At 36.5% G+C, this 24,828-nt stretch overlaps 1 protein-coding gene across 16 annotated transcripts in view; it reads right to left on the reverse strand.

Moving 5' to 3' along the window:
- Positions 1-24,828, reverse strand: part of LOC122807764 (CUGBP Elav-like family member 4) — a 2,333,978-nt gene that overhangs the window by 85,766 nt on the left and 2,223,384 nt on the right. For 13 of the 16 annotated variants that reach the window (XM_044078787.1, XM_044078838.1, XM_044078856.1 and 10 more), the window contains exon 10: positions 21,121-21,286. The exons of 2 other annotated variants lie outside the window; for them this stretch is intronic. In XM_044078787.1, coding sequence (XP_043934722.1) covers positions 21,159-21,286 — 128 coding nt within the window. In that variant the 3' untranslated portion in view covers positions 21,121-21,158. Of the gene's footprint in view, positions 1-3,437; positions 3,774-21,120; positions 21,287-24,828 lie in introns of those variants that run through there. One more of the 16 variants, XM_044078812.1, reaches the window with a different exon arrangement.

Consider the following 24,828-nt stretch of genomic DNA (forward strand, 5'->3'; position numbering starts at 1 on the left):
CCCTCAGAAAGTACTTGGGACTAAATAGTAAGCAAGCAGGGTGTTGAACCCATCCTTAAAAAAATACTAACAGATAATGGCAGAAGTCTTTCTCTAAAACAAGCACATAAACCTGAAAAATGTTTTGCTGTGATGAGTTCATCAGAATGCTATCTAGCAGTAACATGCTGGTTCAGCTCAACAAAACACCAAGTGGTGTTAACTGCAGTGACATAATTTCTGAGCTGCTCAATGTGTTGCTCTTCTGTTTTCTTTGTTCAGAACTTCCTTCTGACCATCATGCCACTTTCCTGCTGCTTTAGCTGTCTATTTATTCTTTGAAACTGAGGGCATTGCTTCACTGGTGTGATGGCCCAGCATCTTTGGGACAGCAATCACGGAGCTTCAGTCCTCACCATTGGGGAACATTTACTTGGAGGATAACAGATACACACACAGTATCTCCAGATGCAGCCCTCTGCATCAAGCACAATCAAACACAATTTCCCTTGAGAGCACACAGGGAACACAGTCAGTCCGGGGGCTGGTTCCTCTCTCTTTCTCCAGATCCCCAGTAAGACTCCCCACTGCCACAGCTATAGAGTTGCATCCTTAGCCAGGGTTCCGTGCCAAGTCCTCCAACATTCTCTCTGTCCAATTAGTGTTTCGTGCTCCTGCCCAAGTAGCTGACACACACTCTTTGAGATTTGATGTGCATGTGCACGCGTGCACACACACACACACACACACACACACACACACACACACACACACACACAAACAAACACACCTGGGAAAGGCTTGCACATGTTTACTAGCTATGCCCCCCTTTGCCCAGACTATAATGTAGTTATCACTGCCACCAGAACACCTTACCAGCTACTTAAAAGCCCTTACAAGGGTACCCAATATACTGAGTGAAATTAATACTAATACAAATGGTAGTTTGACCAAGAGCAATGCTATTAGGAGTGGCCCACATAGTGTCACCAAATAAATATGCAGGTACTCTAAAAACTTATATTTCTCGACAAAGATCAGTCACAATGAAATTTTAAATATATTTAATAATAAATTATAAAAGAACAAGAAAAAACTAAGTAAATATTCACAGTGACATCAGAGTTCAAAACACAGTAAATATTTAAAATAACATTGGAGGATAGGCTCAGACAAATAAAGAAAAACAATACCTAAACTAAACTTCACTACATTCCTGACTGAATCTAAGAGAATCACTATTTCCTTACTTACTTAACAGTCAAAGTCAAAGAAAACTTTATTGTCATTCAGAACTACACAGTAGTGTAGCTGAACAAAATTACAATGCTTCATTCTCAATGCATGAAACAGTTACACATATAGACAGAGAAAAAATTATAAAATAGCACAGTAGAATTTTAATAAGTAGCAATTTGTAAGTAAAGTAGGACAGCAGTGACCCACACCCATGCCAGAACAGGAGACAAGGAACAATATGTAGGTAATATTGTCAAAATAAAATTGAAACAATAGCAGCATATCTATAAATAGACTGAATCATCGCACAATATTATTGCAGAGAGCAAGGCAGGTGTAGTGAATGGTCCTTCTTGTTGTGAAGCCCAGGACAGAATACAGAATGCTCTGTCTCACTTAAGAGACTTCTCAAAATAATATTTAAAATATTACTTCTGAGGCAGCTTGCAGAATGATGTCACTTCTGATCATCTGACTTCTAGTTCCCATGCAACTCCCCCTTTGCTAGAAGCTGGCAGGACTTAGCATCTACTGGTAAAAGTACACGCACAAGGGCATTTGCTCAGATCTGGGCAGGTGCTGGAAGTCATAAAACAATTGCATACCTCCACACCTCCAGAGTAGTAACTAGTTCACCCCAAATACAATACAGAAAGCTTCCTAGTACAGACTTTGTGTCTTTGGCTGCTCCATCTCAATGTATATACTACATGCATTTCTATTGTACTGTTATTGGTCCTTTATTATTGTATTATACACTGCAGTGCTTAAAATGCTTAGAAAGTTTGTACATTACAGTCTGTAACTGGATCTTTTCTCCCCAAGCCTCTGCTGAAAATGGGATTTTTCTGACCCAGTCAGACCATGCTGGTAAACAAATGCAAAATAAATAAAAAAATAAATACATTCAGAGTTTTGTGTTTGTTCCCAACGTAATAATACATTATTGGATTAGTTAAAAGAGTAGAGTTCAGGAAAACCTGACTTTAATTCACTTTAAATTCAAAACTGCAACCCAGGAAGTGATACACATACCAATTCCATGAAAGAAATACAGAACGCCTTCTTCAAAGGATGGGCTCCCATTGCCAGTTTCTATATCTGGCTGTTGAAGCTATTACATAGTCGTCAGACATCTAGAAGTCAGAAACAGTGCCTTCTGCTATGTTCTTAACAACTTATATCACTATGCAAATAGTAAAACAGTAAAATAACCTTGAGTTATATTGTGCTTTGATAATTCAGCTTAGGCATCTAAAATTCAACATTTTTCTAATTCACAACACAGTTGGCTCCTCAAGATTCAGCCACTGAGCTGGTGTTATTGGCCAGCTACCTGTAATAGACTGATGGAGCAATAATTATGACCTATGCAGTGGTTTAATGGCTCCGGCATTAGTGGAGCTTTCCAGGAAAGGAGAGGACAAGGAGTTATACGGTAAAGCCTCCTCACCTCTTTATGGTTAGTGGAAGAGAGACCCATGTCTTTTGGCATACATCACCTTAATGTATCTCCAGTGTCCACTGAAGTTGTGCTAGCCACAGTCATCATTCTTTAATGAATACAGAAGTGACCATACATCCTTTCCTCCTTTGGTGAATTTTTTCAAATAAGTGAATTGCTCCTTTAATCAATTATCACTTGTGGCATAGGCAAACTTACATTAATACAAAAATGTTCAAACCATATTAACAAGTTCACATTTACAAATATTATACATTACATATATTGTTATATATCATATAATCAAAGCAACATTACATAATTTGTTCCATTTCTGCCTTCTCTTAAACTTCATTCTTCCTCCAAAACATTTTTCTGCATGTATTGTTCCCATAGTTTTCATATTTTAATGTAATTTACTGCAAACCTTTTCTGAAGGGTTCACTAACTGTTCCTTTTTTTTTAAACAAGAAACATCTTTATCAAATTATCAGTTATGCCATAGGCAATCATACATTTATATCTAATCATTTTCAGACACAGTCTAGGCCGCATGGCCAAGGGAAAACAGAAAGATAGTGAGGGAGGGGGAGGAAAGTTACTGTAGTCAACAAATCAGTATTTGTTTACTTATTTGTTTATTTATTTGCTGTTTTTTTTTTTTTTTTACTAGGTAGGCTGGCTTATCTTCTGACCCTTTTCATCCATGACCCAAGGTCAAAGAGCAGGAACAGTGACTCAAACGCAAGAATACAAACTATAAAGAAACTGCATATAGGCAGAATACATGGCATGTAGAAGATAAAGCAGTGTTACAACAGAAGGTATGAAATATTACAACATAAAATAATAATGCAACGATGTACATGCAAACTCTACACAGGTAATGACTGTTTTGAAGTCAGGACTGAACTCCATATCCATGAGGCAGAGATCTTACAACTTGTATGCCATTTACTTATTCATTTGTTTATTTATTTATTTATTCATCTATCTGGTTGCTTGTTTATCTGCTTTATTTTATTGACTGATTGATTGATTGAGAGATTGTTTGCAAGTCTTTACTGGGAAAGTCTGTCCGGGACAAACAGTGCTCCTTTTCAGTGGGGACCTAGGAGAAAAAAGAAGATCTTGTCAGATCATCTTTTAAAATAAGAGGAAGTACTCACTCTTTCTGTCATATGAGTCACAGCTAACTTCAATAGCTAGTGGAACCACTTGGCACTCTCTTTAACCTTAGCCTGAGCACTGACTTTGTTCCAGCAGAGTGGAGAACAGCAATAGTAATCCCCTTGCACAAGGGGGGGTCCACCAACCGCCCCTGGGAACTATAGACCCATAAGCCTAACTATCCTTCACTACCAGGCCATGGAAAGAATCATCATAGACCTTATCAACAAGGAAATAGGTGACCTTCAAACTTTTGAACTGACTCAGTTTGGCTTCATCATGCTTATTGAACCTGGTGGACTTTTTTGAGGATGTCATCAATGCCCTGGATGAAGACAAACAGTACATACTGTCCATCTTGACTTAGCCAAGGCTGTTGACACAATCCCTCACTCAGGTATCATTGAGAAACTCTTCCAGCTGGGGATTACCTCATATTTCACTAAATGGGTAGCCATCTGGCTCACCCACAGAATGCATACTGTCAAAGTTGTGGATTCCACTTCTACCAGTAAACCAGTTACCAGTAGCATACCACAAGGATCTGTGCTGTGCCCTCTACTGTTTGTAATCTATTTCATGGAAGTCCACATGACAGTAGATGTCCTGTAGCTTACAAAGTTCGATGATAATTGTAAACTGGGTGCAATCATTTAGTCCCCAAATGGCATTAGCATATTACAAAAGGGGCTGACAGACAAATGATTGGTGACAAAGCCACTGACTAAAACTTAATGCAAAAAATGCATTATTATCCCTGTTGGCAAAGAGGAAATCCCTGCAAATTATAATATTGACAACAACTCCCCTAAGCTCAAACCCAGTGGTGCGAGATTTGAGAACACAGGTTGATAGCAATTTAAACTTCAATCACCATGTGTCAACAGTGGAAAGGAAAACCTTCTACATTGCACATCTCATAAGTAAGGGCATCACATCCAAGACTAAGGATGATATAACTCCTCTGTACTCGACCATCATCAGGCCACTAATAGAGTACAATGCCCCATTTTGTGTGTACCTCACCAGACACCTGCAACAGCTGGAGAGACCACAGAGGTTTCTCACCAAGAAATTTCAGGGCCTCCAAAACATAACCTAGATGGAAAGACTGAAAGCACTGTCACTGTACTCTGTATTCTACAGGTTGCTGAGAGGTGACTTGTGCCTGGCCTACAGAGCAGTCTCTGACCCTGCCCTAATGGAAATGCTGCACATCTGAACATCAAATGGGACAAGAGTCACTCACTCCAGGGATCTCAACCTACTTGTGACTAATAGAACATGATGGAGAGACAACTATATCTCCCAAAGATTACCGCTCCTCTCGAATAAACTCCCAATTCATGTGATGCAGAGCTCCTCAATAACCCTACTGAAATGCAACCTAGACAATTGGATGGAGACCGTAAATTCACCACAGGGGTGGCACCTATGTCCTTCATGGACAGGGGCAGTCCGTGCTGATCATAGACTCACTCTGAGAATAATAGCCAACTAACCAAGGTCAATTAGGGAACGTGGGTATAACATGGCTAGATTTGTAAAGGTTCTAGGGCCATTAGCCTAGTAACCTCTTCTGAACCTATGAGTAGTGACCCTTCAGACAGCCACAGCTGTCTGCAGAGATTACAAGGCAAAGGGGGAAATACAAGTAGATTGTTAGGTCTTTCTTCTGTATGACACATGCATACCTTCACACTTGTAGACAATTTGAACTATTTCAATTCTGGATATCACTTTACAGATATTTCTTATATTGTGGACAATTTCATGCCAGTCATTTCCAGTTTCTCTTTAGAGAAGTGAGTTTGTTATTAGCAGCTCTTCATCTACTTGATACTTTTGCCCTTTCATAGAAAACATAATAGTCCATCTGCACCACTGTGTTGCTTTGATTTTACTAATTCAGTTAACAAGAACATCCTGGAAGGAAACATGATCAGCACTGCACAAGTGATTCATGCATCAGTGATGGCATTTTGTTATGCATAAAGTAAAACAATCCCTCAAAGACACTGGATGGAGTTTCTCATCTTTCCATATCTGGTGAAAAGTTTTTTTTTATGTCCATCTCAACATAATTAGCATCAGCTTTTGTTAATGAATATAACATAAACATAGTAGGCCTCTATGTGCCAAAGACAGGTTAAGTTCAATAAAACAAAACATGATAATGGCATTCTCAAAGACAAGGAAAGATCAAAATGTTTATCCATTTCATCTGATGTTTCTATTTGTCACAAAAGGGTGTTTGCAACTCTCCTTCAATTTTCATGCAGCTACAGCTTGTTCATCCAGTTTAGTGCACATGGAATCAGTGATAGGTCTGCATGAAAACTCATGGTAGTTATTTATTAGCAGCACAACCTGAATTACATGGTGTCAGATGTATGCAATCCACATAGGCTCTCTATTGTCTTTCAATATTTAGGGCCCATGTTTTGCTAATTACCTGCACCAATTCTAAAAAAAATAAAACATCTCCATTAAAATCTATTAGTTGCATCTTTTAACTCAAAGTTCATTAGTTTATCCAGGATCATGACAGCCTGTTATAGTGGGTTTTATCATCTCTGCTTATCATGGTATTGCCAAGATAACATTGTATATATTGAGAAGGTTCAAGAATGCTTTATCCATTCTTTTTTCCAAATGGTCTGTATAGAAATAATCCAAAGATGAGATCATTGCATTAAAAAAAGTTTTTGTTAATGGAAGTATCCAGAAACTAAACATTTCCTTGTTAGAAATTTTAAAATGTCCTCAATTTATGGTAATAGAAGCTGAACAGAATATATTACTGGGTTAAGATTAACTCTGAATTTTTCACAAATAAATGCAAACATCTTTTCTTTAGCCTTCCTTTAGCATAGCTACAACTGATGTGGACAATTCCATCTCTTACTCCTTACAAAGTATATTCTAGCACTTTCCATGTTTGTTAATTCCAGCTCCTCATTGGGCCTAACTGTGTATACTAATGCAATACCTTTCACAGAATAACTTACTATCCGTCTCCCAGCATGGTTTCAGGCCATACCACAGCACCACCTCAGCCCTCCTTTCCTTTACTACTGCCATAAACCAAAACAGGAATGACAATAGGCTAACCTCTGCCCTCTTTCTTGACCTATCAAAAGCCTTTGACATGGTCAACCATGAACTTCTCATTCTTTCACTAAAATCTACTTGCCTCAACAAGCCTGCTATCCAGTGCTTCCAGTCCTACCTGACTGGTAGACAGCAGGCGCCATTATGGCAGGGCAAACTCTCCAGCCAGTTACCTCTCACACTTGGTGTCCCTCAAGGGTCCATACTAGGTCCACTACTCTTCTCTATTTTTTTCAACACCCTCCACACTGCTATCCCTAAAGCCACCTGCATTCAATATGCAGATGATTCCACTCTCATCTTCTCAGCCACCTCCCCATCCGACTTGCAAATCTTAACGCAAAATACATTTAACACTAGCGAGAACTGGCTCACCAACCAACATCTATTTCTGAACCTCAATAAAACTAAACTTCTACTCTTCTCTCCTACTAGTAGATTCACCACACTTTCATTCTCTGTTACATCTAACAATGGTATCACTATTTCCTCAGATAATCACAACAAACTGCTAGGGGTTATCATAGACAATAATCTCAAATTTGACCTACAGGTCAACAAAACCATACAGACCATCAATAAGAAGCTTGGATCACTGTATAGAAACAAGGCATTTTTAACCCCACTGGCTAGGAATGCAATCGCGCGATCACACCTACTCTCTACTCTTTTATATGCCTCGCCTGTATTCTCAAATCTCAACAGATCTGAACTAGGTAAGCTGTCCCATAGCTGCAATCATATTGCCAGATTTGCCACTGGCTCCACCAATAGAACACACCACTGCCAGAACCTTAAACAACTAGAGTGGCTAGAACTGCCCAGCTTAATTCAATTCAATCAACTCTTAATAGCGCACAAAATTTTGTACCACCCTGAGGATGCCCCCTCACTTAAAAATATTATTAAGCCATATAGCAATCTAAGATCCTTACAGTCAGCCGATAAACTACTGGCCCAAACCCACAAAGCTAATAACTCTGCTGGTGAATCCCTGTTTGCCAACTTAATTGGCAAAACATGGAATTCGTTGCCAAACTCTATAACCCTACAATCCTCCAAAAGTCTCTTCAAAAAAAACCTCAAACAGTATCTCAAAGTGAATTGGCTCTGCCCATGTACCAACCCTGATTAAGTTATAAACTAAAAGCATACTCTGCAATTATCATAACTTGTAACAGATCTGAACTAGGTAAGCTGTCCCATAGCTGCAATCATATTGCCAGATTTGCCACTGGCTCCACCAATAGAACACACCACTGCCAGAACCTTAAAACAAACTAGAACTAAACAGCACTGCTTAATTCAATTCAATCAACTCAAAATATTATTAAGCCATATAGCAATCTAAGATCAACTCTATAACCCTACAATCCTTCAAAACCTCAAACAGTATCTCAAAGTGAAGTGGCTCTGCCCATGTACCAACCCCGATTAAGTTATAAACTAAAAGCATATTCTGCAATTATCATAACTTGTAACTACATCACCAAGCTCTGCTTCCAATCTGATGTCTCTTACTTTTAATTGTCTGTCCATGAGAATTGTGAGTCCCTACTAGGGAACACTACTAACCCATTGTATACAATTACTTTGTTTTTATAATTGTTTGCTAACTTCTGTGTAATCTATGTAAGTTTGTCTATGTGGAGCTTTTCTCCCCAGGCCTCCACTGAAAATGGACATGTATCCAGTCGGACTATCCCGGTAAACAAATGTAAAATAAATAATAAATATAGGCAACATTGCATTTTTGACTAGGAATCTGTTGTAGAGTTGTTCTGGCCTTCAAATGTTTTGATTTCCCATTACTGAGCAGTTATCAGTATTATAATACTTGAGTTTTTCTGCAGGCTTGATAAACTGAATTTTGGGCAGGTATATTTAGGTCTTTGTTCTGTTATGCATTTCCCTTCTGTGGTTGTTTTTCTGCAGTACTTGCATATCATCCATATGTCCTCACAGGTTTTGTCCTATATTTAATTTCATCTCAAGTTCCACCCAACTGGATGAGTAAAACTCACTGAGCAATTTACATGGTAAAACTGTAGGGCACATAAATTGAAACAAAGATTTTATAGGAAAAAAAAGCCTTCCTGTTGACTTACTTGGGGATCTTTCCCCCAAATCACTTCTTTATATAGACCTTTGCCACTGGGGCGAGAGGAAAACCCTAAATACGGTGCAAGAATGTCTCATACAAACAAACACATATTGCATGGCCATATAATATGAACTGATTCACTGAAAAGATTTGCAGAAAATGCATTGTATTATTTTTTTAAATACTGACATTTTCAGTGACATTATGTCTGACCATTTTCATGTTCTGCTTATTTTACTTTAGGCAGGTTGGGTTAAGTGAGTTGCCGTTCAGAAGCACAAATTCCGCTGCTACAATATAGTCTCATTCAAATTATATATCATATAAAAATATGTTTCATGATGTTCCGGCAGTCCCATTCCAAGCTGGAAAAATGATATTTGCACATTTGTTTTGTGAAATATTCATACTGACATGATTTTCTTTTTCGGTTCTTCTTAGAAATATCTAATATTCTGAAATTACTAAGAGTGTTCACAATAATTGGTCTTATAAAGTCTCTACAATGAGTTTATTAATTTAATTGCTGGTTATACTAGTGTTAGTACCTGCAAAGCAGGCTGTATGTTCTGGAGCCATTAAATTAGACACTGCTGACCTCTTCCTTTCACCAACTACATTATTAACTCAATAATAACATTACAACCTTTCAATATAAGGTCACTATTACTCCACACCAACATATACAACTTTTCTAATATGTAATTTTCTTTCTTCAGCTACTTCCTCAACTAACTAGTATTTGTAATAAACAAAATCATTTTGGCTGAAAATATTACACTTTATGGTCAGCTTAAGGCTATTGAATTTTGTGTAGAAGTTGTATACATATTCACTAATAGTATTATGTTTTTGGACTGTAGCACATTCTAACCTATTGTGCACACACACACACACACACACACACACACACACACACACACACATATATATAATACACACACACACACACACACACATATATATATATATATATATATATATATATATATATATATATATATATATATATAATATCTCCTGGAAACCAACCACTTGTCCAGCAACACTTCAACAGCAAAGGGAAGCAAATCAAACCCCCCACACACCACTCCTAATTAAATATATCAACTCCAGGATTGCACTATAGTGGAGAAAAGGGCAAAGATCACCATGGTGGCCAGGTGGTTTGTTTTCTGAAGTTATTTTATGGTGATCAAGGGTGTTTGTTATTTACAATGGTGATGGACAGTTTGGCAGACAAAATCAGACAGGAGTCCCCGTGGAATATGATGTTTGCAGATGACTTTGTGATCTGTAGTGAGAGTAGGGAACAGGTGGAGGAGACCCTGTAGAGGTGGATATATGCTCTAGAGAGGACAGGAATGAAGGTCAGCAGGACTAAGACAGAATATATGTGTGTGAATGAGAGGGAGGATAGAGGAATGGTGAGGATGCAGGGAGTAGAGGTGGCAAAGGTGGATGAGTTTAAATACTTGGGATGAACAGTTCAGAGTAATGGTTAGTGTGGAAGAGAGGTGAAGAAGAGAGTACAGGTCGGGGGGAATGGGTGGAGAAGAGCATCAGGGGTGATTTATGACACACGAGTACCAGTAAGAGTGAAAGGGAAGGTCTACAAGAGGGTAGTGAGACCAGCAATGTTATATGGGTTGGAGACAGTGGCATTGACAAAAAGGCAAGAGTCAGAGCTGGACGTGGCAGAGTTAAAGATGTTAAGATTTGCACTGGGTGTGATGAGGGTGGACAGGATTAGGAATAAGTATATTAGAGGGTCAGCCCAGGTTGGAAGGTTTGGAGACAAAGCCAGACAGGCAAGATTACATTGGTTTGGACATGTGCTGAAGAGGGATGCAGAGTATATTGGTAAAAAGATGTTAAGGATGAAGCTTCCAGGTAACAGGAAAAGAGGAAGGCCTAAGATAAGGTTTATGGATGTGGTGAGAGAGGACATGCAGGTGGTTGGTGTGACAGAGCAAGATGCAGAGGACAGGAAGATATGGAAACATGATCCACTGTGGCGACCCCTAACAGGAGCAGCTGAAAGAAGAAGGATGTTTGTGAAACTACATCTTCAGCAACTTTGTCTCATTGTTATGAAGTTCAACGAAGTGGGATTTTGGTAAGTAGAAGTAGATTTATATATATATATATATATATATATATATATATATATATATATATATACATATGATATATATATATATATATATATATGTATGTATATATACATAGATGTATTTATATGCATAGATATATACATATAGCTGTCGTGTCTCATCTGCAATAAATTCCTGTACTCTGTATCAGATGATAATTTATTATATTTGTCCTAACTGAGCTTGGGTTGCAGCTGAAAACAGTCCAGTTAGCCAGTCATCAAACAGTAAATAAATAAATACAGTCAGCACATTTTACTTATTTTTTTATTTATGGTTTGATACCCATGTATGTGGGCTGGCCAACTTACCCTTTTAATGAATGATCTGAGTGCAAAAGAGAATATAGGACATATTATGAAATATGGCATCAAAAATACAGAAATGTCTTTGTGAGATTGCAGAAACTCATGGAAGATGTAATGGCTGAGGTTTAAATGCAAACTATATGGATAAATAATATAGAATAAAAAGATGTAATAATGCTGTGTGAAGAGTGTCTGCAGTAGGTACTTACTTCTCAACTGTCCAGATTTTCTTGGTATTTCCATATTTTTGCCACATATTTTTGCTCTGTTCTGCAAAAAAGTGTGGTTTTCTGGCAAATCAGTGAGGACTGAAGTCACTAAATAATAACATACATTTCAGCTTCAGACTTTATTTCCTTAATTCAGGTTAATGCAAATCCAATTATACTAGCAACTTTAACCAAATAAAAAAGAAATAGGTCTGGTACGTAAAAAACAAGAAACCAAAGAAACAATCAACGAAAAGTACCAGTAGGAGGTGTAAGAATAATCCACAAAGGAAACGTTAAACAGCAACTGTCAGTTTATTTAAAACCTGTCCCTATGTTTGGGCCTTTGTCCCCCATTATTTTAGGCTTTGTCCAGATTTCTTGGACTAAGAAGTTGAGAGTATGAGTAGATATAAACATTAAAGACTTCTGTACAGAACAACTTGCATACATCTGGCAAATACATTGAGAAATGAGAAATAAATGTAATCTCTCCTTGCTTGATAACTGCTCTATTGTACTTAAATTAAATTAAAGGGTTTTAGCTCATTGACACTTACCATCAGCCAATGAATTATGGGTTATGTTCAGAGGCTGTTAGTGGGCTGGATAGTAATAGAGCTAAATTTAAAAATTAAATCTGGAAAAATCATTTTAACTAAACAAGAAAAGCAACTTTTTGCATTTTTTCTTTAACTGATCTTTTCTCACAAGTAGCTTACTTAACTGTAACGGTAAATACTACAAATTTTGTACTGTGATTAAGTTTCAGTCTAGCAAAGGTGCTGTGTCTGTTGTGCTTTTCAAACTCTGCAGACAAAAATAGAGTTATTTTGAAGAAATATTTTGGAAGGATGCTCTGATAATGAACTATTTACAGAAGCGCATTTAGCAGTCAAAGTAATCATAAGAAGTAAAATTATAAAGGAGATTGCAAGCCTAATTTAGCAGTGATACAGTGACTGTTATCCTGGGTCTGTAAAACAGGTACATGCATACAATTAAAAGGCTTCCAGAGCTTTTTTATTCTGGAATTCTTGGATATTTAAGGCTTTACCTATATCTGAACAAATATGATTCCAATGAGCTGCTGATAGTTTTGATTTTTTTAAATAACAGCGTTTAGAACTGTTAGGTCTATGATGCATATGTGTCTATTCTTAGTTTGTTTTTGAGAGATGGACAATATTTAGAAGCATGTAGAATATAAAAGGTGAGAATTGAATAAGGTTATGTACTTGGGCAGGAACAGCAAGACATTTTACTTTCTGGAGGGTTTTGCAATAGTGCTCTGCTGTAGTGGCTAATTCAATATATGTTGATACTTTCTTAATTGCTATTTATGTGGCTTTGGTGTTTTGATTGGAATTTAAAGTAATGTGTTATTCAATTGCATATATGCTTAAACTAATCTGGATAAATTGATTCTGTATATTTTTAGCAAATACCTACAGTGAAAAAAGTAAGTTGCCAAGTAAGTTAGTAAACAAATAAATAAATAAAATCACTTGCATTTTGGTGCATTGTTCAAAAATATATAACTTTTTTTAGGTTTGCCTTCATATGACTGTCTTTTGTATGTAAGCACTTTTTTCGGCTTTAGTGCATCACTTTCACATTGCGCATTTAACCACCATTTTTAATTTGAGCCAGGCTAATGGCTTATCCTTAATTTTATTTTTAATCTTCTACAAATTTTGCAGATAAAAGTCTGGGAAATATTTCGGTGCCTACAGGTTAATCTTTTCAGTCTATTTATTTTAGTCAACCAACCACTCATTTAGTAGATGTCTGTGAATTTTATATTGGAGTATCTTAGCATACACTACCTATGTCTCCTACTGAATGTGAGAATTTACTGAGTAAACAGAAGGATGCAAAGTACATGAAAATGCTGTCTGTAAAAATGCTGTCTGTATGGGGGGGGGGGGGGCTATGCCGATATTAACTTAGTAAACTACACAGCATAATGACATGAAGTAAACATGACTAACACTAACTAATGAGATAAATTTAAATATTTTGTAACAGATATGAAACCCAGCTGGTGGCAACAGTACTAGAGACATCACAGAGGCAAAGGATCATTCTTCTCCCTACTCATTGCAATATCTTTCAAAACCCCCTACTAACCAACCTATCTTCCTCCATCTCTTCTAAACTAGAATCCTGTTACAATAAAATCTCAAAGGTCGCCACCACTTCCAAATACTCCACTCACCACTGTAAACCTCTCCACCAGCTGCAATGGCTAGAACTCCCAAACTACCTTGACTACCTCCAACTCATCACCACTCACAAGCTTATTTTCAAGCCAACTATATGCCTAGCACTACCAAAAATCTTAACATTATACACCCCAAACAGAACTCTAAGAAATACCCACCAAAGTCTAATCTCTGTTTAGAAACCAAACTGTCCCGCTGGTCAGCATCTCCTATCCTTTTCCGTCGCCAAAAAATGGAATTCTCTCCCTCCATTTCTAAGAATCTCTGAGAACTCTGAACACTTCAAAAAAACAGCTGCATTCTTACCTCTCCCAAAAATGGAAATGCAATTGCACTCCACCTACCTAACCTGCTTAATACATAAATACTTTATAACACACAAAGTTTGTTCTTCCTTGCACACTATCGATTAACCCTATGTACTGCCTTCATGCTAATGCTACCTCTATACTACTCTCCGAGGATTTAAACCTCTGTAATAATTTAACCTTGCACTACTGTTCTCAACCACTAAATATGTAAATATGCTTTACATCTTTCTCCAAGCTTAACTTTTGTTTAGTTTTTGCTATTTTGTATGTAACATTTGCTTAGTTTGTTTCTTTTTCCACTATGTATTGTACTTCATATTGTGGAGCTTTTACTATGTATTATTGGAGCTTTTCTCCCTGGGCATCCACTGAAAATGGGCTCTTTGAGCCCAGTGGATGGTCCTGGTCATCAAACTGGAAATAAATAAATAAATAAAATAACAAAGATCATCATACCATTATATTTATCCAAATAGTAAATATCAATCTAGGTCAAACATATCATCCTTCTTAGATTTCATATATGAAAACTTGATGAAGTAAATGATATAGTTATGAAAGCAGAATGTTATTCTATCCTCACTGAGTCACATAAATCTTTAGATTATGTCAGCATGTTTTACAGCTGTCACACTACTGGTGGAAGAAGACTGAACTCTCAAGCATCAGTTGCCCCAGGTACAGCCACTGATTATCGAAGCTCCTCCATTAGAAATCACTGTCGGTGAGTCGCACAAGCAGTGGTGCACTTTCTGGGGGAATATCCCCCTACTGTAAGTTGGTGTGGCTATTGAGTTGGTATATGTAAGTTTGGGGGATTTGCCCCCACATCCAGCGGTGTGTAGGACATGACCCCCTGCAAGTAACACAAAAGATTTTTTTGACAGTTTTTTCAGTGAATATTTGGGGATGCCCATCTTCAGTGCACTCACTTTCATCCACTTATAGTGGAACTTTTTTACAGCAGAAAATAGTATGGATTAGCTTCAGAAATTACACTTGTTGTGTCTTTTGGCTTTTCCCGGTTAGGGGTCGCCACAGCGGAACTCCGGTTCACTAATGATTGGTACTTGATTTTTACGTGCCGAGTTACCAGCCCTGAGACACAACCTTCAACGAAGGTATGCCCATTCACGCATGTCTCCACGCAGAAGACGCTCTAGCTGAGAATCGAACCGGATAGCGTCTTACTGTGAGGTGACAATGCTACCGCAGCACCACCACCGCGGGTCCAGCTTCAGAAATTATACTAGTTGAGATTAAATACGACAGAGAAACTACTTATCAAATTCTCCAAATACAATTACTAACTTTGCTTACACTCAAAATTTGTAAACAATAGTAAAGAATTATTTAATTATATCATAGCACTGAAAGGAAAACACTGTATATTTATAATATTATTAATAAATAATGAAGTGCGAATCCAGCCATAGCACCTAGCAAGTATTTTGTACTAACGTCACAGTAACTGTCACAGACTCTAAAACAAGAAGAGGCATCCCTTACATTAATACATTTAAAGCAAGTATAATGACTGTTGAAACGTACAATCAAAAAAAAGACTTTTGTCAACTGTAATCAAAAGTTATCTTACTAGATGTACGGACAGTAGACATCAATATATGCTTACAACAATCATACAGTTACAACAACCTAGCTTCTTGAAGGTTAGTAGGTGATAAGATTAATTTCTGTAATTATGACCTAAGTTACAACTTTATTCAGCCGCATGCAACAAATGAAATTACTACAGTATGAGGAACTAAAAAATGACATTTAGTTTATTTGTTAATTAAAAGTTATGCAAATTCTAACTAGTGCTAGAATCGTCATCTCATCTGCTATCACACTCTTCTTTGCTTAATATATATATATATATATATATATATATATATATATTTTTTTTTTTTTTTTTTTAGGTACTGATATTGTGGTCTAAGAAATAAACTAAAAATATGAAGACCAGATCACATAAGAGTAGTTATTGCACTTGAAACATCTATCAATAAATTTTCTTCAGCATGTGCTACAGCACACTGTCTACATGAACTCTAAAAAAAAAAAAAAAAAAGATATACTTGTCATGCATAGTACAGTACCGGTTAACAAGAATAGAGAAAATTATTCTAACACAATTAAAAATATGACAAATTTCTAAACTTCTAATGTTGCAAAATGGGAAGGGTTTACAATTCTTAGTATATTAAAAGGTTTTAATTTTCATTTACCTCACATTTCATGAATTATAACACCCATCAATTTCCAGTATTCCCATCCATCCATTCATCCATCCATCCATCCATGTTTGTAAAGGGGGCAAGATAAGGAGGGTATTCCAGACTTACAAATCTCCAGAAAGTCTCTAGCTCATTCTGTGGAAACCTCACGCATTCTTATGAAAGCTGAGACATAACTCCTCCAATGTATCCTACTTATGATATGTATTGTCCACCTAGTGTGCTTTGCCAGGGAAACCTCCCATGGGAGTTGCACAGGATGCCATGCTCGCAAGGTGCCAAAACCAATGCAATTTATTTCACTCAAGAAAGATGAGCAGAATATATTCTCCAAGGTTATCTTAAAGTGCAAGGCTGAAAGGCTGATCACTCTACAACAGACAGTGGGGCTAGAATGACCTTAATTTTTATGCCTACATATATAATCTAATCCACTTGGTTGCCATTCAAAGCTCATGACCATAAGTGAGATGGGTATACACACTGGTCAGTGGCTCATTTTTTGCCTTACCACCAAACTCTAGTATAGTGCTTACAGTGCTCTCTACACAATGCCTATCCACTGGTCAATCTCATGACTACTTGGCCTTCACTTGTGAAAAAACAAACATGATACTTAACTCCTTCACTTGAGTTAGCTAGTCACCCATCACCTTCAGAGTGAAATCTACTGTTTTCAAAAAGACACCTATTCTTTGATTTGGATGTGTTAATCTTCATCACATTTGCTTCACACTCAGCAATGAAGCATTTCAGACTTTTCATCCTATTGTGACAGTATCATGCAGGAAAGGTTTGTGTGCCCTGGTTACCCTTAGAGTTATGTAGGAACATTCTTGGCACATTATCCTGAGAGCAGGAGGTCAGTTTAATGAAAGTCTAGTCTCAATACATGTTTTGTTCATTTTAGGATTACATGGAGCCTCGGCTTATCACAGTAAGCAATGGATAGAAGGCAAAATCCATCAGAAGCACATACACACAATTTTCTGTCTAGCAAAATAATTCAGCACTATCTGCCCACATGCCTTTTGAATACAGAAAGATAAAAAAAAAACAAAGGCATGCAATTTCAAAAACAGAAGGCACTTCAGAAGAGAATCAAATTAGGAATCAAGTACCAAAGTCATCACAATAAGACCCTAATTTTTATTCTGAGACTAGAAAGATGAGTCATAGTCACAGGACTACACATAGCATTTACTTCTGATTCTCATCCCAGCATGACTCTCAACAGTCCAGATTTTCTCAGAATATTCAGAGTTTTGCCTCATATTTTTGGTCTGCTCCTCATGGCATTTGTGTTTTTATGGTAAAGCACTGAAGATTAATGCCACTAAATAATGATATACACTTGAGTTTCAGATGTCATATCCTTCAAAAAAATGCATGCTAACATACTTCCTGTTATTCTAGCAACATTTCAGGTTTATAAAAGCAATGTTTAAAATCTGTTCCTATTTTGGGCCCTTCATCCCCCATAATATTAGGCTTTGTCCAGATTTCTTGAACTAAGAGGTTGAAAGGTATGCACTCCAGTCATTATTGTGGTTGCACTATAATTTTTATTGTTTCTGCAAATAGGATAAATAAAAAGTCTTGAAATATAGAACAAACAATATAACAATGAACAGGCAGTATTAAAATTATTTGGCATGCCAGAAAAAGTAATATTCCGCTAAGTATGCTATATGGCACATGCAGTTAAAATCAAATAAGTCATTTTTTGAAGGAATTTAGCCAGTTCAGACAAAATATATTTACTGGTTTGAGATTTTCTTATCAAAGTAGTCTTATGAATAATTAGAATTAACAAACAGAATGCCATGAAAGACCTATAGTGAAATTCACACATTTTTATTTTAGGCATGTAGATAAAAAACACACAGAAGAAAACTCCTGTTTTAGAGATATAAATAAAATCAGAAGAAAGAAGACTCATCTATGTTTCTTAGGAATGGTTGTGGAGCATGTGGGATAACAACATATCCATTAAAAAAACAGGCACACGATATGTAAATTATGGACTTTGTTTATGAAAAAAAATTTGAGTCAATACAACAATGTCATCTGCTATTTTTACTTTTGCATTAATTTGTGACTACAGTTTAATTTTTAGGTAAATAATGAGCAAAATCATGATATTTACATTGGTTTAAAATAAAAAAAAGTGTGCCTCTATGCAGAAAGCATAAAATCAACAAAAGAGAAGATGAAAAAAACCTCTTGGAGCAGGAAAAAAACTTCTTGTGATCAAGTAATGCAATCTTTAAGAAGCAGATAGAACATTACTACACTCAGATAAAGAGACAAATATACGATAGTCAGATAAGGGTAGTAGACCAAGATGGATTCATTCAGCTCATAAAGGAAAGTACAAGAGTAAAATATTGCACAATGTACATAAAAGATTGGGAGGATCAAAAGCTGAAATTAGAAAAGCTCATGGACAGCAGTGACCATACCACTCAAGAGTTCAAAACCAATATAAAAAAGGAAGAAAGTATGGGACTGTAGAAAGGCAAACTATGACAAGAGAAGATTTTTATGAAACCTAAAATGGAGAATGGAAAAAAGAACAAGGGACAAATGACCTGTTGCTGAAGATAAAAAAAAAAAAAAAAAAGCATAAACCAAGCTGAAAAATGGCCTGAAAGGGAAAAAAATAGGATGGAAGAAGAATGAGGTCTGTTAGTGTGACAAAGTTAAAGAAACAGTCTGCGCAGAGAAATTACATTGAGCAGAATAGGCAGGGGTATGAATATGGAAGAATCAAAACTATAATTACAGTAAAGAAGACAAAGGGAAATCTAGAAAACAGAAGGAAAATTAACCCTTTATTTGCAGAGGTGAATGTAATCAGAGCAGCAGAGACGGGTCAAGGAGGTAAAAGACTAAAGTTTGAGAGAAACAACAGAGACTCTCTCTGAAATATCTGCCTCCATATTCACAAAACAGAATGAAGACATGGTGTCAACTTGCAAAGGTGACAGCAGGAAAGAAGATATACATTTGATTGACTGCTACATACCACAAAAAAGCTGAGTTCCCAAGGAGTGATGCGGAAGACAATATACCAAATCAGAAGACCTATCAAGATTCTAAACAACCTGGAAAAGTTTCACATAAGTCCAGTGACAGCTGTCTTCAACAGGTTGCGTATTGTTTCCATGGGAATACAACTATTTTAACATTGAGTTATCCATCTATACCATTAATCATTATAGACAACCTTGTTTCACAGAGTTATTTACACAGGCACAATAAAAGGCATAGGTTATGGCAGTGGTTTAAAACTAACTGAATTGTCATTAGCTAATTCAGCATGAAAATAATTTTAGTCAAAGTGTGACTAAGTGTTTAAATTTGAAAGCTTCATATACAGGGATTATATATAGCATGGTTATATTGCATCTTATTTTCTGATGTTTCTAGCTTCTGTACTTTATTCAGAAACTGTCTCATTTAATTGTACTGATACATCATTTATTCAGATGTCCTTCTGTACACTGCCACATCTTCAGTACAAAAATACTTTGTATTTTAATTGTTTGTAAATCTATCATGATCAAATAATAAAGCAGAATGTCTCCCATGGTATCATTGTTTTTGATTAATAAATTACATTATTAGCTGCCCGCATTCCTGGTCATTGTTAACTACTGCAGAATTTCAAAGTAAACTACCACAGATTATCCAAGGTTGGCAGAATGTTTAACTAGACTGCATTGCTTTAATTGAATACATAAACTTATTACAAGCTGTTTCTGCAAGTCACAGTCATTTCAAGTGTGTATGGGAACCTGTATTTTACTCAAGTTTGTTAATTAAACTACCTTAATCGTTTTGCATTTTGAAAACTATAGATGATAAAACAAAGGTTTTAAAGGGCACTCTGAAAGCTTATCTTACTTAATTATATAAATCATTTCCTGGAAACTAGAATAAGAAGTTTTACTGTTTTGTGATTTATATGTTTTGGAGAACTTTAGTTGATACAAAACAGTCAAATCATAAAATCTACAAGTATTTAAAAGCATATATGATGTTAGAAGTAAAGAAAGTAACATTAATTGTAGGGTTCCTGGGGTCCATATATACATGATTTATGCAATTGTCTACAGTTCCATACTAAATAAGTATGCCAGCTCTCAAATAAAGAATTCTGCTCTCTTCTCCACTTCTGATCTGAACATAATTCAAAACAAAGTGGACTAAACTCAAACAGTGATGTCTGTTTTACATCTGTTATGAACTTTGATAACTAAAATTTACTCATCATGACATACTCAGACTGGAAAAGTTTAACATGCTGTTCATTGAATACAGATTAGCTTTGAGTGGAGAATTATGGGTTTTGTCAAGCACTGATTTCCATTTACAGCACAGTTTACAGTTTGCAGCAATGTAAAACAAATGCTTGGAAAGCTGGCTGGCCTCATTGAGAGGTACATCTCCATATCAAGAAAACGTCTGATCCTCTATTTACCAGGATTCAGTTTGTCTCATGCTCACCTTCTCTGTGTCATCAACATTTCAGGCAATTTTTAAAATTATCCTTTCTGTTGTATCTTGGATCAGTGACTTTAAAATGACAGAGACAAAACTGCCTAGTTACCTGTGCTAGTCCTCTTCTCTGGTTTCTGCAGAAGCACTTCAATAAGGGCGATTGGCATCTTTCGGCCTCTTCAACTGCACCTTCAGCCTCTTCATGCCAATCTGGAAACCATTCATTGCCTGGATGGCAGCCTGGGCACTAGCAGGATTGTCGAAACTCACAAAACCTGTCAAAAGATGGTGCAAAGGTGGTTTAACAAGACAAAAGCCACTCACCCACATCATGCACAGACATCTGATGGAGTATGAGGTGCAGTGAACCTGCAAACCTCCATGCAAAGATTAAGACTACATGCAAGATGCCCTTGAGAGGACAATGATGGTCTAAAGGCTTTCTCAATGGCACACAACATTCTACGAACCAGACATGATACAAATGCAAACCATGTACAATACAAAACAAATACCATACTTCAAACCCACTGCTCAGAACAATACTGTTCCTCTCCTGCTGTCTCCTTTCAGGGTAGAACACCTGTCATTCTCTAAGGTGTTCTATTTGCCTAATAAGACTACACCGTGATCATAACCAGCACGACTGAGATGCGACTCTTACTTTGTTTGGTCCCCAGGAACCCTAGCATCATGCTTTTAATTAATTACATTGTATGGGTCCCAGGAACCCTAGCAGCATGCTCATAGTTAATATAATGTATTTATTTTAATACCTACTATGTGTTTATTTATTTATAAAAAATCAAAAAAAGATGGCAAATGGACACAGAGACTATTACTCCTTTGTACTCTACACACTTTTATTGGCTTTTCTCTCAACAATTATAGTAGTAATTGTATGTGGTTCTAAAAATGCAAAAGGGTTACAACATGGGTAGTTTAAGTCACTTTCTTGCATTAACAGACTGCTGACCTCTTGGTTAAATCATAGCTTCAGAACAAGAGAAGGTTATTTAGAAGTGTAAGAAGGCATTTTGCTGCTGTTAACACTATCATCATACCAGAATTATGCATTTGTTGTGGCTGTAGTTTTCAGCTATGTCTAGTAACTGCCATCCAAACAACTTCTACAATTTCATTTTTTTTAGCCAGACTATCTGTGACACAGAATATACTAAGCACAAACATGTGTGTAAGTTGTAAGAGACATCAACTGAAATAAATGAAAACAGATATATATTCCTTAAAATCAGTTTTCAAAATAGAAAATATTAATTTCTTGTTGTTTTAGTAAGTGCTACCTTTAATTTTGAAAAAACATTTTGTACCAGTTTTAATGAGATACGCTCTCCCTGTTGCATCTATCCAACAGTTCAGAGGGGGATGCGGAGCAACATAAATAGGCCCACCCTGCTTCCTAAACCAGTCTGTATAACTCAGCAGTGTACAACCTTTCAGGAGAACTCCACTGTTTGGCTATGTATGAATTTGATCACAAGATATAAGAAAACTGATTTAGAATAAAGGAGTGAGGTTCCAAAGCAACTGTTAATATTATTCAGAGTAAACACCCAGAGATTAAAAAACAGTGAACAATTCTAAAAGTGTAGCAGGAGATACTAATAAAACAAAAAATAAAATATGGAATTATGCAGAGGTGATGTCCAAAAAATTAAATAAGCTCTTTGCCATCTGGGAATTTGTGGATGATTTATTAATTCTGTCTACTACTTATGGTACACATGAGAGAAGTGGCTACTCTGAAAGCCCTCACCCAATTAAAACATTTAGTGACTAACGGGAAGACAGAAATGTTTTTATAATGCAAAGGATAATTTAGAGCAGTTATGATTACTGGGAAAGGAACTGCATCAGTGAAGTCTGTATGTTGTTTTTTTTTTTTTTTTAAGAATGTAGCAAAAGATGCATCTTGAGGGTTGATAGAGGGTTAGTTTTACTTTTTTTGACTCGCTATAACCATTCCAATTCTAGTGCTGCCCATCTGACTTTACTACCCCCTAAGTAAGTCTTACAAAATAATTATAGCACTGGAAATGAGTTATTACAACATACAGAACTACTGGGAGTGATAACAGACAATGGGTTAAGTGATTCATGTGGCAGACCAAATGTGCCATTCAAAAATGTAACCAGAAAACAGGAGTTTTTTTCCATAAAATGAAACCATTACTAACAGAATATGCATGCAGGCCTGCAGCTCATAACTACCTACTCACTAATCTCTTGTATGTAAACCAGAGAGAGTAGGAACTACAGATAGACTGAAGGAGGCAGGGAAACCACAGACTGGCAATTCTGTGATAGCTAATCAGTAGAAGTAGGGCAACCTCTATTTGTTTATTATGGCCATCAGATCTTGAGGAAGTCAGATTCCCGACATTTCATCTAGAGACGGTTGTGAAAAGGAGTTTCCAGGGAGCAATGTGTGCAAGATGAAGGTCATCTGAAAGGCCTCCTTCAGCCCAGAAAATGGGATAGGAGCTGTTGTTCTGCAAGGAAGAAACCAATGGATTTATCCTAGCCATTGCGGTAAAGTGTTTTGAAGCAAAAGACCACCATATTGGCCAACTTTGAGAAAAAAATAGCATTGTATAAAAAGGAATACTGAGTCTGCATTGAGTTTGCATAGACTATTTTAATTTTGCAAGTGTCATTGTCTGTGGTCTTTGCATGTTGATATATTGAGTTTTGACAGTTTAAGGCCGATATAGTGTATGCCGATGCAAAGCGTCAAGTGACTTAATGAAATATAACCTTTGTGACTAGTTCTAGGATGTACATATGGTAAAGAAGTTGCAAACATGGAGGACTATCAGCAAGCCAATCAGCTTGTAGAGCATGGAGATGAGTTGCATCACTGCTGAGAGATAGGCATGAAGCTTTCGTTTTTGTGTCTGAAGAACCACAATTTCTAATGTCTGATTAGTAAATCTTGAACCAACGGATTTGCTGATCCAGGCTGTTCTATTTATGTTATGACACAAATGTGACAGTTGATGTGTGCAAATTTCTTTAAGTGCTAACTATGATATTTTTTTTCTGACTGACCAATGAGTCTTTGTAATACTAATCCAATATCAGCACTCTTGATAAAATTTGGCCTGTTTAATTGTATGCTATCATGTTAGTTTGAATATTTTGACTCAGCAGAAGCACTATGGATACATTCTATATTATTTACATGGCCAAGAGAACATTTCACTAGGGAATTACATTAGGACTGCTGTTCACAATAAGGCTGATATTTTAATATTTAACAATTGCCAAATGACTCAGAGGACAGTCAAGTTTCTTGCTTGTGATACTGATAAAATTCTAGGTCCTGAATAATAAATAGCCAATTTTCATGGCACCAGGAAAAAAATTACATTATTTTCCATTTAAAATTGGGATGCATTAATAACTTTCAGTTATTGTATGTTAATATTACACGTTGCAAAATAACTTGACTCCTGGTCACTTACATAACATCCACTTGCAAAAAAATAATTGTATCTTGAATTGACCTCAGCAAGTTTACAGTTATTCCTATATGTTTAAATACATCTTAAATAAGACTAAAGATAATATAAAATAAAACCTAAATCATCCATAATATTATTGGTATCAGTCTAAAACCTGAACCACTCTGCCAAAAACAAAATATTGTAAGAAGCAGCTCAAGGTACTGGACAAGGTTAATTAGTAAAAGTGTGTTTTACCAGCTAATACTTCTCATCTGCTCTACAAACATTCACTTGACTCCTTAAACCCTCTGAATTACATGTAAGTCAATAAAAGTCGACAAAATAAT

This window comes from Protopterus annectens, chromosome 1.part1 (assembly GCF_019279795.1).
Source record: "Protopterus annectens isolate FY-2018-M chromosome 1.part1, PAN1.0, whole genome shotgun sequence".
In the NCBI taxonomy this organism is placed as follows: Eukaryota; Metazoa; Chordata; order Ceratodontiformes; family Protopteridae; genus Protopterus; species Protopterus annectens.